The 17,441-nt window shown below is 47.5% G+C and overlaps 1 protein-coding gene across 3 annotated transcripts in view; it reads right to left on the bottom strand.

Annotated features, from left to right (window-relative positions):
* The window catches only part of Ccdc57 (coiled-coil domain containing 57), a 93,326-nt gene extending 82,554 nt beyond the window's left edge, over positions 1 to 10,772 (bottom strand). For all 3 annotated transcript variants that reach the window (XR_005285186.1, XM_042055022.1, XM_038328849.1), the window contains exons 1-2: positions 10,618 to 10,772; positions 787 to 1,200 (exon numbers count right to left, since the gene is read on the bottom strand). Coding sequence is in view for 2 of the 3 variants with exons in the window: in XM_042055022.1 (XP_041910956.1) it covers positions 787 to 1,193 (407 nt within the window). In the remaining variant the exon portion in view is untranslated. The remainder of the gene's footprint in view (positions 1 to 786; positions 1,201 to 10,617) is intronic.
* Positions 10,773 to 17,441: the final 6,669 nt, after the last annotated feature.

Below are 17,441 nucleotides of genomic sequence, written 5' to 3'. Positions count from 1 at the left end.
GAGGAATGTATTGCTGAACTTAGCAGACCAGCCTCCACCAACTCTAAAGCTAAGAATGTCACAGATAGCATCTGACATGCTGGGGCAGTAATGCCCACCTTCAGTCCCAGCACTCAGGAGGCAGAGGCAGGTGGATCGGTGTGCATTTGTGGCCACCTTGGCCTACAGAGTGAGTTCCAGGACAGCCAGTGAGATCTTGTCTAAAATACAAAGAAATCTTGGACAGAGATCTAAGGTTAAAAAGAAATCATAATATCACCAAGTGTTGAGTGGAACATGCATCACTCACTGGGCATCAGAAAAAATCATCGTGGGGTAAACTAGTTTTAAAAACCTCCTCCATACAAGCAGTAGGGATAAATCCTGGTGCCACTGCCAGTGGCTCTGCAGTCTACCCCAGTCATGCAACACACCTTGTTCAGCCTAGATGTAGTAGGGAGGGTCTTGGACCTTCCTCAAAGCAATGTGCCTTACCCTCTCAGGAGTGGATGTGGGTAGGAATGGGGGAAGGTGGAGGGGATGGGAGGAGAGGAGGGAGTGGGAACTGAGATTGGTGTGTAAAATGAAAAAGACAGTTTGTTTTCTTTTTTAAAAAACAACAACAGCAAAACTCCCCAGCAGTAGCTCAAAAATTATATTCAAAGTATCTGATTTGTTCCACACAATCCTGGAAAACTGCTTCATGGACCACAGGGACTGAACAGGCCCAGGGTGAGTGTGCAGTGGGAGTAGGTGGCTGCCAGCCTGTCGGGAGAGGACTCCAGGACCCGGACATGTGATGCTCACCTGCGGACACGCTCGAGCTCCAAGTGATGCTCCTGCAATGTTCGCTCATGCTGACGCTGCAACTCCTCCACGTGCCTGGCTTCCCTGGAGAGGGCCTGCTTCAGCTTGGCCACCTCTATCTTCAGCTCACTGGCCTCTGCTTGCTGGGCCTCCTCCCGCCTGCGGGCTTGGGTGAATTCAACATCGTAGCGCTCCAGCTCACGGTCCCGCTCCTCCAGCACTTGAAGGTTGTACACAAAATCCTCCTGCAGGCGCTGCAGCTGCCCTCGGGTCTCCTCCAGATGTTTCTGCGTCGTATGTAGAGCTGTCTCCTGCAGCTGGGCGCGGTGGGCCTGCAGAGCTCGCCACTCCTCCTCCTTGCGAGCCAGCAGCTCACTCAGTTCCCGCTCTGAACATGGTGGCAGCATGGCGGCACTGCAGCAGAGATAGCAACAAGGAGCACACCGTCAGGGGCTGTAAACTTCCTTCCCCAGTGCCACCTCAGGTTCTCACCCCTTGGCTCTAATGTCAGGGAGGTTCAGACCCATGAGGCAGCACCAAGCCCGAGGCCTCCAGGGTTCACGTGTCCCTCATCATGGGCTGCTCCTTCCTGAAGTTCACTCTACAGCAGGAGAACCAGGGAAAGCAGGAGAACCAGAGAAGGCAGAAGAAGGGAAAAGGGAACCATGACTTCAGGAGCTATGTTCTGTCAAGCAGCTTTGTGTAGCTCTTACTCCATCTGCATATTAGAAACTGAGGTGGCCATATAAACAAACTGAAAAATAACCACATGATCATCTCATTAGATGCAGAAAAAGCCTTTGACAAAATACAACATCCCTTCATGATAAAGGTCTTGGAGAGAGCAGGGATACAAGGAACATACCTAACCATAATAAAGACAATATACAGCAAGTCAACAGCCAACATCAAACTAAATGGAGAGAAACTCCCAGCGATCCCACTGAAATCAGAAACAAGACAAGATTGTCCACTCTCTCCATAACTATTCAATATAGTTCTTGAGGTCCTAGCTAGAGAAATACGACACCAAAGGGAGATCAAGGGGATATAAATCGGAAAAGAAGAAGTCAAACTCTCACTGTTTGCTGATGATATGATAGTTTACATAAGCGAACCCAAAAGTTCTACCAAGGAACTTATACAACTCATAAACACTTTCAGTAATATAGCAGGATACAAGATTAACTAAAAAAAAAATCAGTAGCCCTCCTGTACACAGATGATAAATGGGCTGAGAAAGAAATTAGAGAAATATCACCCTTCACAGTAGCCACAAATGGTGTGGGAGGTCCTCTGTTGCTTTTATTTTTTTTTAAATATTTATTTATTTATTATGTACACAATATTCTGTCTGTGTGTATGCCTGAAGGCCAAGAAGAGGGCACCAGACCCCATTACAGATGGTTGTGAGCCACCATGTGGTTGCTGGGAATTGAACTCAGGACCTTTGGAAGAGCAGGCAGTGCTCTTAACCTCTGAGCCATCTCTCCAGCCCCCTCTGTTGCTTTTATTGGTTAATGAATAAAGAACTGCTTTGAGCCTATGGCAAGGAAGAACAGAACTAGTGGGACAGGAGGGGGAGAAGGCAGAGCCAGAGAGACGCAATGGAGCCGAAAAGAGCTGAGACTTAGCCGGTCGGCCACGCCCTCATGGTGGTGCACAGACTAATGGAGATGGTTAAACTAAGACGTAAGAGTTACCCAGGAAGAAGTTAGAGCTGGTGGGCCAAGCAGTGATTTAATTAATGCAGTTTCTGTGTGATTATTTCGGTTCTGGGCAGCCGGGACGAACTAGCGGCCTTCTGCTACATACAAACAGCATAAAATATCTCAGAGTAACTCTAACCAAACAAGTGGAAGACCTGTGTAACAAGAACTTTAAATCTTTGAAGAAAGAAATTGAAAAAGACACCAGAAAGTGGAAAGCTCTCCCATGCTCTTGGGTAGGTAGAATTAACATGGTAAAAATGGCAATCTTATCAAAAGCAATCTACAGATTCAATGCAATGCCCATCAAAATCCCAGAAAAATTCTTCACAGAACTTGAAAGAATGGTACTCAACTTCATATGGAAAAGCAAAAAACCCAGGATAGCCAAAACAATCTCATACAATAAAAGAACTTAGGAGGCATCACAACCCCTGACTTCAAACTCTACTACAGACCTACAGTACTGAAAACTTGGTATTGGCATAAAAACAGACAGGATGACCAATGGAACCAAATAGAAGACCCGGATACCAATCCACACACCTACGAACACCTGATTTTTAACAAAGAAGCAAAAATATAAAATGAAAAAAAAAAAGAAAGCATATTTAACAAATGGTGCTAGCAAAATTGGACATCAACATGTAGAAGAAGGAAAATAGACCCATATCTATCACCATGCACAAAATTCAAGTCCAAATGGATCAAAGACCGCAACATAAAGCCAGCCACACTGAATCTCATAGAAGAGAAAATTGGCACAGGTGACCATTTCCTAAATATAACTCCAGCAGCACAGACACTGAGAGAAACAATTAATAAATGGGACATCCTGAAAATGAAAAGCTTCTGTAAAGCAACGGACACAGTCAACAAGACAAAATGACAGTCTACAGAATGGGAAAAGATCTTCACTAACCTCACATCAGACAGAGGTCTGATCTCCAAAATATACAAAGAACTCAAGAAATTGGTCATCAAAAGAACAAATAATTCAATTAAAAAATAGAGTACAGACCTAAACAGAGAACTCTCAACAGAGAAATCTAAAATGGCTGAAAGACACTTAAGGAAATGTTCAACATCCTTAGTCATCAGAGAAATGCAAATCAAAACAACTCTGAGATTCCATCTTACACCTGTAAGAATGGCCAAGATCAAAAACACTGATGACAATTTATGCTGGAGATGATGTGGTATAAAGGGAACACTCTTGCATTGCTGGTGGGAGTGCAAGCTGGTACAGCCCCTTTGGATGTCAGTGTGGCGATTTCTCAGAAAATTAGGAAACAGCCTTTCTCAAGACCCAGCAATACCACTTTTGGGTATATATCCAAAGGACGTTCAATCGTGCCACAAGGACATGTGCTCAACTATGTTCATAGCAGCATTGTTTGTCATAGCCAGAACCTGGAAATAACCTAAATGCCCCTCGACAAAGAATGGATAAGGAAAATGTGGTACATTTACACAATGGATTACTACACAGCAGAACAAATAACGATATCTTGAATTTTGCAGGAAAATGGATGAAGCTAGAAAACATCATTTTGAGTGAGGTAACCCAGACTAAAAGAGACAATTATCACATGTACTCACTCATAGGCAGTTTTTAAACATAGAGCAAAGAAAACCATCCTACAATTCACAATCCCAGAGAATTTAGACAACAATGAGGACACCAAGAGAGACTTACATAGATCTAATCTACATGGGAAGTAGAAAGTAGAAAAAGACAAGATCTCCTGAGTAAATTGGGAGCATGGGGACCTTGGGGGAGGGTTGAAGGAAATGGGAGAGGCAGGGAAGGGAGCAGAGAAAAATGTAGAGCTCAATAAAAATCAATAAAATTAAAAAAACAAGAAATTGAATGGCTAAGTAGTCAAGCCAGGCCTGAGGCTGGCACCTGATTCTTTGCACCATTCAACCCCTGCAGCCAGGACTCAGCCTCCTGGAAGAGTCACCTCATGAGAAGTTCATCCTTTTACTGCCAAGCTATCATGAACTGATATTTTTGTAAATAACAGAAATCAGAAATATTATATAAATAAAAATTAGAAAACAAAATACAATATATAATAAGTCCAATGGATTTTGAGATGGAGTTTTGTCAAATTGACCATGTTGGCTTTGAACTCTCAATCCTCTGCGTTAGCCTCCTGAATAGCTAGGGTATGTGCCACCGTGCCTGGATAAAGTCTGAATTTTTGCTTTTGTTTTGTTTTTCGAGACAGGGTTTCCCTGTAACTTTGGAGCCTGTTCTGGAACTCGCTCTTGTAGACCAGGCTGCCCTCGAACTCACAGAGATCGCCTGCCTCTGCCTCCCGAGTGCTGGGATTAAAGGCATGTGCCACCACCGCCCAAAGTCTTAATTTTTAAAAAACATTAGATCCAACGTTATAAAACTACTTTTTCAAATAGCTGGTACGTCTTTAAACACCTCATGCTGGGGACTGAGAACTGAGGACTGACACTGGCCCCAGAGGGAGGTCAGGGACCGCAGGGACTGCAAAGGCACAGTGTAGACCGTTCCTGGTCTAATGTCCTGCTGTCAGCACTCAGCAGAGGAGGGTTCTTCCCTGGACACTGTCAGTCTGAGGCTACTCACAGGGAAGTACGTAAGGCCAACAACGCCAGCATCATCACCTCAGCCCCACGTCCAAGATGTGAAAGCAGCGGCAGGAGAGGCCTTGTCACCTTTGGGAGGTAATGATATCCGACTGTCACCCTCTTCCAGTGGTGCTTTCCCGGGGCACATGGAGGAGTCTAGCAGTTATATTTGTGTATCGCTGTCACCCCAAAGAAGGCAGCAGTCTGACTCTCTGCAAGTGGGTCTTCTTTAGGAGGAGAAAACACGCTGCCCCAGGTCACCTCAACTCACTGTCTTATATATATTTACACATAAGGTGAAAAATGACAGTCAGCACACGGAGAGAGCCCAAAGTGAAGATGATGTAGTTGCTTTTGCTTCACCTCTACTCAAATCAACAACAAGCAACCACAGACATAAAACTCAAAAAACAGGGACAGGAGGACCACAGGGGTTTGTTTGCTTTTGTGTTGTGTTGTGCTGTGTGTGGGTGGAGGGTGTGGCGCGCAATGTGTTGTATGTGATGAGTGTGTGGTGCTGTGAAGGTGTGTGAGTATATCATAGCAAGGTGTGTGTGTTGTGTGTGGTATAATGTAGGTGAGCGAGTTCGTGTGTGTCACGGTGTGCTGTGTTATCTGTTTACATCAATTCCCTAGAGTCCCTAAGCCAGCAGCTGCTCTTTATTTAAGCAAGAATACTACTTAGAGAAAATTTCATTCATAAAGTTACTGATAGCAAAAATTAGTTACAGTTGGGCTGGAGAGATGGCTCGGTGGTTAAGAGGATTTGCTGCTCCTGCAGAGGGCTGACTCCTTTCCCAGCACCCACACGGCAGCTCACAAGCATCTATAACTCCAGGTCCAGGGGCTTTGATGTTTTCCTCTGACGTCTACAGGCTCCTTTGTTATCCATGGTTCCACAAGCACACACACAGACATAAAATTAAATAAAGATTTAAAGTATGGTTAAAATCATCTGGACTAAAGAACCAAGAGTGCATTTCACAGGAGAGAACGGGTGTTCCATTGGCTGGTGGCCGCAGCTTTGTGACAGGTTCAAGGGTGCATTTCACAGGAGAGAACGGGTGTTGCATTGGCTGGTGGCAACAGCTTTGTGGCAGGTCTTCCTGTAAGTTCCAAACACCTCGAGCAGGGCCAGGCAGTACCTGCCAGGGGCTACCACACAGCAACTCTACAACTCCAGTCCTGTCCTGCTGCTCCACACAGAGGCTCCTACCAGCACCTAGGTGACAAGCATGGCAAAGCCTCTCAAGGCTGGTCATGGGGAACCCCAACTCTTCAGGGGTCCAAGCAGGACCTGTACGTAGACACAAACCAAACACTGGTCCTAGTGATCCAGGTGACGGTGACTGTAGGTCCCAGGGCTCCAAGTCTCTGGACTGGGGTTTTGGAGCAGACAAACAGGCAGCCTTACTCATCCTAGTGCACAGCTGGCACGAGACCTAGCTTCCCATCGGTAGTCCTTCTCCAGAGCTCAGGAGATCCCACTGCCTGGCTGAGTGCTATCCACTCCACAACTCTGCTGGCTCCTGCAGCCCTCTCACCAACAGGCCCGACTCCTCACCACCATGCCGTCCCTGCCACAACAGACTGCACCCTCAAACTGTGAGCCAAATAAACCCCCTTTCCTTAAACGGCTTATGCCAGAGCAATGAGAAAATCAATCAACCTGTCCCTTTGGACACCAGAAAAATCACTTCAAAATGCCTAAGTAGGGTTGCTTACACTAGAGCACAGGGATGCCCCAAGGCAACCAGCTACCGTTTGCCTCTTCCGGTCACGGGCTACAAAACTTCAGGTTCCTACTCTTCCAACATGGGAACCTGGTTGTGTGATAGTGTTCTATTTAACATCTGCTGTGGCCCCTGGACATTTTCAAAAATAAGTTTCACTTCTTGGGGCTGCACACAGAGACCTGTGGGTTGGAGCCGCTTGGCATGGCCTGCTGCAGCACTCTCTGGACTTCTAGCTGCTTCCAGAAGGCCAGAGGGCTGATACTTTTGTCCCTGGGTGTACATGCTATTCTTTGCTGGGGCATTTTTATTACTGCTAGGTCTTCAAAACTCAGCAGGCCACCATCCATGAAGCTTCTGTTCACCAAGCCAGGTAGGTGGTATTTATCCCTGTCATTTCTTCTTTGTTCTCCTGACCAGGTAGATAGCATGGTGCCCTGTGCTCTACAGTGAAATGGGGTCTCCCTGCACAGACAGCAACAGAGTAAGCAGAGAACAAATGATGTAATCCTGTAGTGAGGAGGCGAGCTGCGTTCCCGCCTGGCTCCTGGCCGCCTGGCTAGCTTATGCCCTGAAATAATTACAAGGAAACTGTATTCTTTTAAACACTGCCTGGCCCATTAGTTTCAGCCTCTTATTGGCTAATTCTCATATCTTGCTTTAACCCATATTTAGTAATCTGTGTAGCACCACAAGGTGGTGGCTTACTGGGAAGGATTCAGCATGTCTGACCTGGTGGCTGGATCCATGGTGTCTGACCCAGAGAGGAGAGGCATGGTGACTGCCTCACTTCCCTCTTCCCAGCATTCTGTTCTGTCTACTCCACCCACCTAATTTTCTGTCCTATTAAAGGGCCAAGGTAGTTTATTAACCAATGAAAGTAACACATAGACAGATGACCCTCCTCCATCATAACCCCCAGCTAAGAAATGCAGGAGTAATGGAAAGAAAAATATTTGGCAAATATCACATAATTATTTCAGGTCTGAGGCTGCCGGGGCAGAAGTCACCATGTCTTAGCACACAGGTGCTCTGACTCCACAGGAGGTAAATGTAAGTGCCAACTCTCTGTCAGTTTCAAACGAGGCCTTGTGGCTTCAGAAAAAAGAATCCTACGTGAAATTACTAGAAATACCAGGGTGCCTAAGCAGGGACAAGAGACACAGTACCAGAAAAGCCATCGGGTCACTTAATTAGATTGGTGTCTAGCCCAATCGCCATCAGAGGCTTCATCCCGCAACTGATGGAGACAGATGCAGACCCACCCACAGCCAAACACTGGGTGGAGCTTGAGAAATCCCGCAGAAGAAAGGGAGAAAGGGTTGTGGGAGCCAGAGGGGTCAAGGACACCACAAGAAAACCCACAGAATCAACTCACCAGGGCTCACAGAAACTCTAAGAGACTGAACCAACAACTGGGGAGCCTGCATGGGACTGAGCTAGGCATTCTGCACATGTTACAGTTATGTAGCTTGGTCCTCTTGTGGGATTCCTACCAGTAGGAACAGGGGCTGTCTCCAACTCTTTTACTGGCTTTTGGGACCCTACTCTTCCTATTGGGTTGCGCTGCCCAGCTTTAATACACAGGGGGGTGCTTAGTCTTACTGTAACTTGATATGCTGTGTTTTATTGATACTCATGGAAGACCTGACATTTCCTAAACAGAGGGGGAGTGGATGGTGAAATGGGAATAGGGGTAAGGTTGGGGGGAGGGATTGGGAGGGGAGGAGGGGGCCAGAACGTAAAACAAACAAACAAACAAACAAATATAATTATTTAGAAAATATGTGATGTGACTGGGAAATCTCCTCCTCCCCGCTAGACAGGGTTTCTCTGTGTAGTTTTGGAGCCTGTCCTAGAAAGAAATTGAAAGTCTTGAAGGTAAAGTATATCAGGGTGAGAAAGAAAAACAGCACAAACCAGCCTCTGCAAGCCAAGGATACAGAGAAAAGAAAAACTATTTCCCAAAGCTGCTACACATGCGTGCGGTGGTCTGAATAAGAATGGCCTCCAGAGGTGCACGCGTCTGACAGCTTAGGCAGGGGAGTGGGGATGTTTGGAAGGATTACAAGGACTAGGAGTGTGGCCTTGGAGGCAGTGTGTCACTGCCAGCCTGGCTTGCTTTGTCTCTCTTTTCCTCTCTGTGTCTCTCTCAGCTGCTGCTCCAGCATCATGCTTGCTGCCATGATGGTAATGATCTTAAGCCTCTGAAACTGTAAACAAGTCCCTGGTTCAACACTTTCTTTTATATGGTGTCTCTTCACAGCAAGAGAGCAGTGACTAAGACAATGGGCTTATGTTGGACTATTTCAGAAGCCAAGGAGTAGATCCCTGCCTGATCCTCATGGAGGAGTTTCGTGACAGATTCTAGGATACAGGTGGAAGGACAGGGACGTTTGAGGTCTGACCTGTGGGGACATCAATACTCTTCATCTCTTCATGAACAGCCCCAGGCCTGGGCCATCCCCAACCCCTTGAGGAGCTGCTGAGTCTCCTTCACCTGTCATCCTCACGGAGGACTGGCCTGTCCCCAGAGGCAGCCTGTTTTCTGCAGCTCTCCCAGGGCCGCAGCTGCCAGAGCAGTACTTGAAACTTGCTCTGGTCCAGATTCTAAATAAAGACTTGGAAACTGGATCCCAGGTTAGTCTGAAAGGTCTGGATGGTTTGACTCAGCTAACTTGTGATTCCTGCTCTCTACCCAACACAGCAAGAATTAAACATGGCTGGATGGTGGTGGCACACTCCTTTAAACCCAACAATCAGGAGGCAGAGGCAGGCAGATCTCTGAGTTCGAGGCCAGTCCAGTCCACAGAGTGAGTTCCAGGACAGCCAGGGCTACACAGAAAAAAAAAGAAAGGAAGGAAGGAAGGAAGGAAGGAAGGAAAGAAAGGAAGGAAGAAAGAAAGAAAGAACGGAAGGAAGAAAGAAAGAAAGAACCCTGTCTTGAAAAACCAAAAAACAGCCGAGTGATGGTGGCACATGACTTTAATCCCAGCACTTGGGAGGCAGAGGCACAAGGAGGATCTCTGTGAGTTCGAAGCCAGTAATCTGGTCTACAAAGTGAGTTCTAGGACAGCCAGGACTATTACACAGAGAAACCCTGTCTCAAAAGACAAAAAAAAAAAAAAAGAAAGAAAAAGAAAAAGAAAAACGAAAACCCCCCAAAACAAGCAAAAAAATAAAGCATGAAATCAGGACGTTTTCGCTAATGTATCCTAAAATTAATAACTGAAAATATGGTTAGAAGCAAGACATTTACAGTCAAGCACTCATCCACAAGGTATTTATCATTTACAACGGGAAAATAGTGGCATAACTTTACTTATTTATTTAGGTTCGCTTATTTGTTTTTGTTTTGTTTTTGAAACAGCGTCTCTACCTAGACTTGGCTATTCAGGAACTATGCAGACCAGGTTGACCTCGAACTCAGAAATCTGCCTGCCTTGCCGGGATTAAAGGCGTGGGCCACCATGCCCAGCAGAAAACTGTAACTTCATGATAGCCACTTGGCAGACATCACTGTCTTCTGGGAGGCACAGGGCGGAATGCTAAAGATGAGTAACTTAATCACGTTAAATATCGGGCCAGCCCAGGATGAAATGCAATCTACAAAATAACGGACTCGTGAGGGACCGAGGCGCTGTTCCTGGCTGCGGTTCTGTGCTGATTTGAGGGAACCCTGCACGCAGAGCCGCAGCCGGCTGCTGCCTCTCGACGGTCGCCTGGGGCGAAGCGACCTGGGAGCTGGAACCTGATGCGAAGGCCGTGCCACTTACCGCGTGCGCCGCCCGGCAGGCCCCAGGGAAACCCGCTTCGCCTCCCGGCGCGCGACCGAGAACCCGGCCAGCTCGCACTGGGGTCCCCTGGATTCTGAGCGCCAATATTCGCCCGCCACACCTAGAGCGCGGGCCACGTTGCCATAGCGACTGGAGTCCGCGGCCTGGGTCCGGGTGCACTCTGAGCGGCGCTCCGGTCCCTCCGGGCAGAAACAGGAACCCCAACACAGAGTTCCGACTCTGTACGTGCTGGCACTGAAGGAAGAGATGTGTTCTGTTTGGTGACCTGTGGGACTTCCTGATTAGTGCAAAAGCCAGTGAGCAAGGTCCTGCACCTGAGGTATCCTGTGTCCCCCCCCCCCCCCCCCAGGTGACCTGAGGGTTCCCAGGGTGCCCATCTTGTAGCCTCAAAGAGTGGTAGAGTGACTAGGAGCTTAGGTGGAGAGCCTGGAAGTCGGGCGTGGACTGTTATTCCGGAGACGCTGATTTTTCCTGCATTGCATTGGTGTAGACTGCACATGGGACTGTGGCAAGGATGCACATGGGAAGGTTGGAGGGGGTTTGCAACCGGGGCCGGTCACCAGGCAGAAGGGGATAAATCGGTCCTACGTCAGAGCCCTGGTGAGAAGGGGCCACAAGAAATCCTCCCCAGGGTTTCCCCTGGTACCTCAGGCATCAAAGGGCGAACGTTTCCCCAGGAACCCCAGCTTTCCTGGAGCTTGTCCGGTTGTACTAAGAAGAGTTGGATGGAGAGAGGCTGGTTACTGGGAAGAGCCTGCATGGGCCCCACGTCAGGCTCGCCTCTGTCTCTTTCTTACCCAGTCATTTAAATCCTCCAGTTATCTGAGGGCCAGGAAGATGGCTCAGTGGGTGGGCGACCCACATAGTAGAAGGAGAGATCCAACTCCCATGAGTTTTTCCTTCGACCCCCACATATTGTGGTATGCATGTTCATACAATCACAAACACACGAAATAAATAAATAACAAAAAAAAATGGTATTCTGATCTCCTTTTCCTAGAGGTGAACTGCGGCCTGGTCCTGGGTCTGGGACTCCCCTGCTCCAGGAGGGCAGCACCCAGAGGTCTAGCATCATTCCTGCGTCCCTGTCCTACGTTCTGCCGTCTTCCTCCACCCCGTCAGTCTTTGCCTTGTACTTTCTGTTCCCACTTCCTGACAGCAAACGCTTGATGCTTGACCTGACCCCTCACCCAGACAGCTTGTCTACCCTTACTCCTGCTGCTGTCTTCTCAGTCACATCTGGATCTCCTGGATCCCTAAGGGCCTTTTGTTCTCTGAGAATGTGACACAGGCCCAGCTGTCAGCTCTTTGGTATCTAATGCAGAGCCCCTGCCTTAGCTAAGGGGACCAAGAGTCAACCCCAAGCCAGACGTATCCACAAATATGCTCACACTCTTGTCTCTGTCTCACCCAGTCATAATCCTGGGAGCTTCCCAAGGTGATGGGGGAACTGGGTCCCCACGTACATGCAAATGTCCAGAGAAGGCTGGGAGAACCCAGCCTAAGCTGGGTGCTCAAAGCAGGGCTGGACTACCCACAGGGGAGCCAGAACATGTAGCCCTTGAGTCCTCCGAGCCTTGGTTCCCTTATCTGCGAAGTGGGGGTCTGTAAAAGCCTCCATGTTATGAATGGAAGTGGGTTCCCCGGAATCCATACTTTAAATTCCTATTCCCCAACTGACTGCATTCGGAAGTTAGGGCTTTAAGGAGATAATTACCAAAAAATGAGGTCATCAGGGTGGGACTCCCATCCCATAGGACAGGCATCCCTTATAAGAAGAGAAAGAGATGCAAGGAGCGCACTCTAAGGCCAAGTGAGGACATAGAAAGAAGGGGCCATCTGCAGGCTGAGAAGAGAGGCCAGAAGAAACCAGCCCTGCTGGCTTCCAACCTCAGACTTTCCTCTCCAGAAATGAGAGAAAGGAGTGTCTGTGAGGCCCCAATCCTTGGCGTATGGCCCTGGCAGCCAGAGCGAAAACACCACATCACAGGAAATGTGCTTGGGACAGTGGCTGGGTAACCCAGACATTATAATGACTACAGTCATTCTTGCAGCTCAGCCACATGCCCTAAGAACAGAAGCAGGGGTGCCACCCAGGTCTAGAAGTTGTGGCAATGGCCCACAGCCTTCATACTAAACTCGGGTGCCCCGGCTGATAACTCCCCCAATGGCTCGGACTAAGGCTGTATCCCCTTCAACAATTCTGCCCCCCAGATACTCCTTGCACCCCAAGATTCCTCTCAATACTTTGTGAGGGTCCTGGTTCATATTGTCACACCCTGCAGTCTCCCAGATGGCCACATCCCAGTGTTCCGGCATTTCCTTCAAGGCAGAGGATGTGCCGGAGCCCTTGACACCTCCAGGCTGAAGAAGGCTGTCCCCTGAGCCCTCTTGCACCTCACATACCTCTTTCCCCCTGTCAAACCCTTCTTAGCATCACTGTCCAGGAGATGGCTAAGGATATGACATTTACCCCACTCCCTTGGAGGACAATGCAGGTGGGCTCATGGGTGAAAGACAGACCGACAGATGTATGAAAAGATACTAAACTTTTTGTTGTTGTTTTTCGAGACAGGATTTCTCTGTATAACAGCTCTGGCTGTCCTAGAACTCACTTTGTAGATCAGGCTGGCCTCAAACTCACCGAGATCCACCTGCCTCTGTCTCCCAAGTGCTGGGATTAAAGGCATGTGCCACCACCGCCTGGCAAAAAATATTAAACTTTCCTCTCGCCATTCTGGAGAAACCAGGGTGCCGTCAGGGACACACCCATACCAGAGGCTCAAAGGGACGATCCTCCTTGGGTCTTTTAGCTGCTACAGGTGGCAGCCATCCTTGACTGCAGATGCAGCAGTGGTCATGTGACTTTCTACACTATGACTCTCTTTCCTGGCTGCTCTGCTTAGGATGGTAGTCACACTGGATCAGGATGTACTCGGTACAGTGTAACCTCATCCTAGCCAATTGCATCTTCAGGAATCCTGTTTCCAAGCAAAGCTACCTTTGAGGCACAGGTATCCAGTGCCTGTCTTTTGGGGAGCTAGCATGTATCACAATATAGACCGTTTTGACTGGGCCTGTGCTGGGCTCCAGTGGCCATTCTGCAGATGCAGAGAGTATCTTAGGCTAAGGAATACTGTCTTGTGCCATAGTGAGCGGTGCAATTGCACCCTGCCTGTGCTCCTGTGCACAGCCCAAGCCCCTGTCCAGGTATGGACAGAAGTCAGCTGTCCTCTCAGACCACCTGGCATCAGTGCCACCATCCCGCGCAGATGTCCAGCAACGTCTCTGAGTGGCAGATGCATGGGTTCCAGGGTGGGATGAATAAGGAAGGGTAGCAGGGATAATAATAAGGTGGGATGCCAGAACACAGGCTGAGTTGGTGGACACTTACTGATCACTAAGTGAGCAGCCTAACTTGGTAGCTGGCAGCCTCCTAGGACAATTACCCTGGGGACAAAAGGAGCACTAGAGCTGCTTGAGGACTCTTGGCATGGCCATTCGTAGCTTGGGAGCTCTCCTTTCACTTTCGGGCGTAGGTCAACCTTGTCATGGCACCTACACCCAACACACACACACGCACACGCACACACGCATGCATGCACACACGCACGCATGCACACATGCACGCACGCACACACGCATGCATGCACACACATGCATGTACACATGCACACACATGCATGTACACGCATGCATGCACGCATGCACACACGCACACACGCATGCAGGCACGCACACACACACATGCACACATTCACATGCATGCACACGCACACACGCGCACACACAGAGCTGTCTGCCTTAGGACTCTAGGCCTTTTGGGGGCCACAACTACACAGGGATCTGGAACCGGAAGTAATGTAGGGCCCTGCCTGGGCATAGACCTGTGTGGCCTTGAGCAAGCCACTTCCCTTAGGTTCAGGAAATGGCTGGGTCAAGCTTGCTGAGGCAACTTCCCCATCTGCCAGAGAGCAGGAGGATAGCTGAGAAATGAAGGAGATGGAAGTCACCTGTTTCTTGGACCTCTGTCATGGTGACAGTGGATGCAGCTATTTGGCCATGTTCCCTACAAGGTCCCTAAGTAGGGAGCCATCCTCTCAGCCTGGAGCACACTGGGAATGACTATTGTCACCTGGACTCCACAGATAAGGACAGAGATACAGAAGTATAGGTAAGATTCAATATTACGGGAATGTCTATCACCCACCCCTACAGTATGGCAGGACCTATACAAATGGTCCCTGTTCCCTAAGAACCAGAGAATTGAATAAGGCCACCAGGATAGGTGGACTGGCTAGGGGCTGAGGATGTAAAAGATGAGGTTTTGCTGAAAGAAGGGCATGTGTCTGGGAAGGGACTAGTAGCACTGGCCTTGTACAAGGGGAAATGCCAGCTCAGTCGCTGGCCTCTCCATCAGAAACCCGCGGTCTTCTGCTTCCCTGTGTAGTTGGCCTTTGAGATCTCAGTGCTGACTCACAGGGAGGGGTAGTGGTTCCTGGTTCCTGATGTACAACTGAGCAGAGCCTCACCCCCTCCTTGGTCCGATGCATGAATCTAGCATAAAGGCTGTCTACCCCTAAGTTCCCTTATCCCTTACCATGTCTGGCTTCTCTCTTGGAGCCCTTTATTCTTCCATGATGAAAGCCAGAAGATTTTCCTACAGATCCTTTTCCTGCAGTGATCTTTGAAGTTTCCAGAAGGAAGATGGAGCCTCACAGCAACAACTCCTCCTTGTTGAGTCGACATTGTGATGCTGACAGCCATAATATAAGACTTTTTTTTTTTGGAGTACTAGCTGCTGAAATGGTGCACCCTCTCATGACATTCTGGCCAGAACTCCAAATAAGAACTTTGAGAAAAACAAACAAACAAACAAACAAACAAACAAACCAAAACAAAATCCTATTGACTGCTCAGATATTGTTTGCAACTTTACTAGGCAGTAATTGTGGAACTTAACCACCACTTAAATTTTTCAGGATCCCATTAAGAGAACATCGCCCCTATGACAGTGGGAAGCAATTCTAGAGGACGATGCCCCCTATCCCAAAAAAATTTGTCTTTAGGATTGGGAACACTGTTTAGGTGTTGCTGATTATTACTTGTACTAGATTGAGGGTTGGGGTGAAAACTATGTTTGTTTTTAAAAAAGGGTTAATTATAGTGGGTAATTGAGTGAATACTTGTGAACTATTATTCATGGGTAATTTACATTGGTGTAGTTTTTTTTTTTTTTTTTTTTGGTTTTTCGAGACAGGGTTTCCCTGTAGTTTCTAGAGCCTGTCCTGGAACTAGCTCTTGTAGACCAGGCTGGCCTCGAACTCAGAGATCCTCCTGCCTCTGCCTCCCGAGTGCTGGGATTAAAGGCGTGCGCCACCGCCGCCCGGCTGTGTAGTTTTTGTATATTGATACAAGTTCAAATTATTATTTTTTTAAAGTTTTATTTATTGTGTATACAACATTCTGCCTCCATGTATGCCCACACGCCAGAAGAGGGCACCAGATCTCCTTACAGATGGTTGTGAGCCATCATGTGGTTGCTGGGAATTGAACTCAAGACCTCTGGAAGAGCAGCTAGTGCTTTTAACCACTGAGCCATCTCTCCAGCCTCAAGTTCAAATTATATTTGTTGTTTTAGTTTACATTATTTGTACACCTATGCAAAGTTATTCTGTCAGATTGTATAAATGCATGATTTTTAAATCTGTTTAGGACATTTTGTATGTTGATACAACTTTTAAGATATATTTTTATATTGCATTATATATTACTCCTACCTCTGATCAAGATACTTATACATTGTTTACATTTTGAAGTCATTGTCTTAATTTGTTGCACATTTGTGCTACTTGATTATACTTCTTGCCTGCTCAGTTATCTTACCTCTCAGGCCTTTGGTGGGGTTAAAGATTAGACAGTCATAGTTACTGTCCTCTTATGATCTAGCCAAGCCATTTCCTATACAAGACTTAGACTCCATAGGATAGAATGTTTATTAAAACATTTAGCATATGTTCCTTGCTTAATATTGTTTATACTGGTTGTAATTCTAATTATACTTGATATCTGTTCCTAGTGTATATAGTTTTATATTGGGTTTGGAACTCTGCTATTTAAACAAAGGGGGAGATGCTGTGGGAGCACATTCTGCTCCTTCAGCCAATAGCCTTTAAGATACCAGCCCACTTGGCCGTGGTCTCTTATAAAAGCAGCGGTAAACATGCCCCCCCCCATTGCTTTCAGTTCCTGCTTCCGGCTTCCGGCTGCCAGACTCTGTTCCTGTTAGCACAGAGGACTGTTGTCTAGGACAGTGATCTGTAAGTTTTCCCCTTAAATAAGTAGCCATTTTATTATTCATAATTCTGAACTGGTGTGGGATTGTTTTGTGACTTGCGTCATTAGAAATGGAAAGTGGAGACGGAATCTCTCCGGCAAACTAGGTCGGCAGACTAGCCAAATGGTGAGCTCTGGGTTCAATGAGAAATTCTGCCTCAATAAATACAGTGGAGAGCAACCAATGGAGACGTCTGACATCTGTCAACATTGGGCCTCCGCAGACACATGCACATATGTGCTTAAGCACTCCCACACATACTACACACACACGTGTGCACACACACGCACAAACACACACACACACACACACACTACATGATAGAAAAGCAAACAAATGGTACTGGAGAGATGGTTCGGGGTTATGAGCACTTGTTCTTGCAGAAGAGTTGGGTTCGATTCCCAGCACCCACATGAAATAAAAATAAATAAATAAAGCAAAGTCATGATGTTCAAATTACTAGTCA

Source organism: Arvicola amphibius, chromosome 4, assembly GCF_903992535.2.
Source record: "Arvicola amphibius chromosome 4, mArvAmp1.2, whole genome shotgun sequence".
Lineage (NCBI taxonomy): Eukaryota > Metazoa > Chordata > Mammalia > Rodentia > Cricetidae > Arvicola > Arvicola amphibius.
The sequence above is the reverse complement of the archived record's forward strand: the minus strand, read 5'-3'. Positions and strand labels throughout refer to the sequence as shown.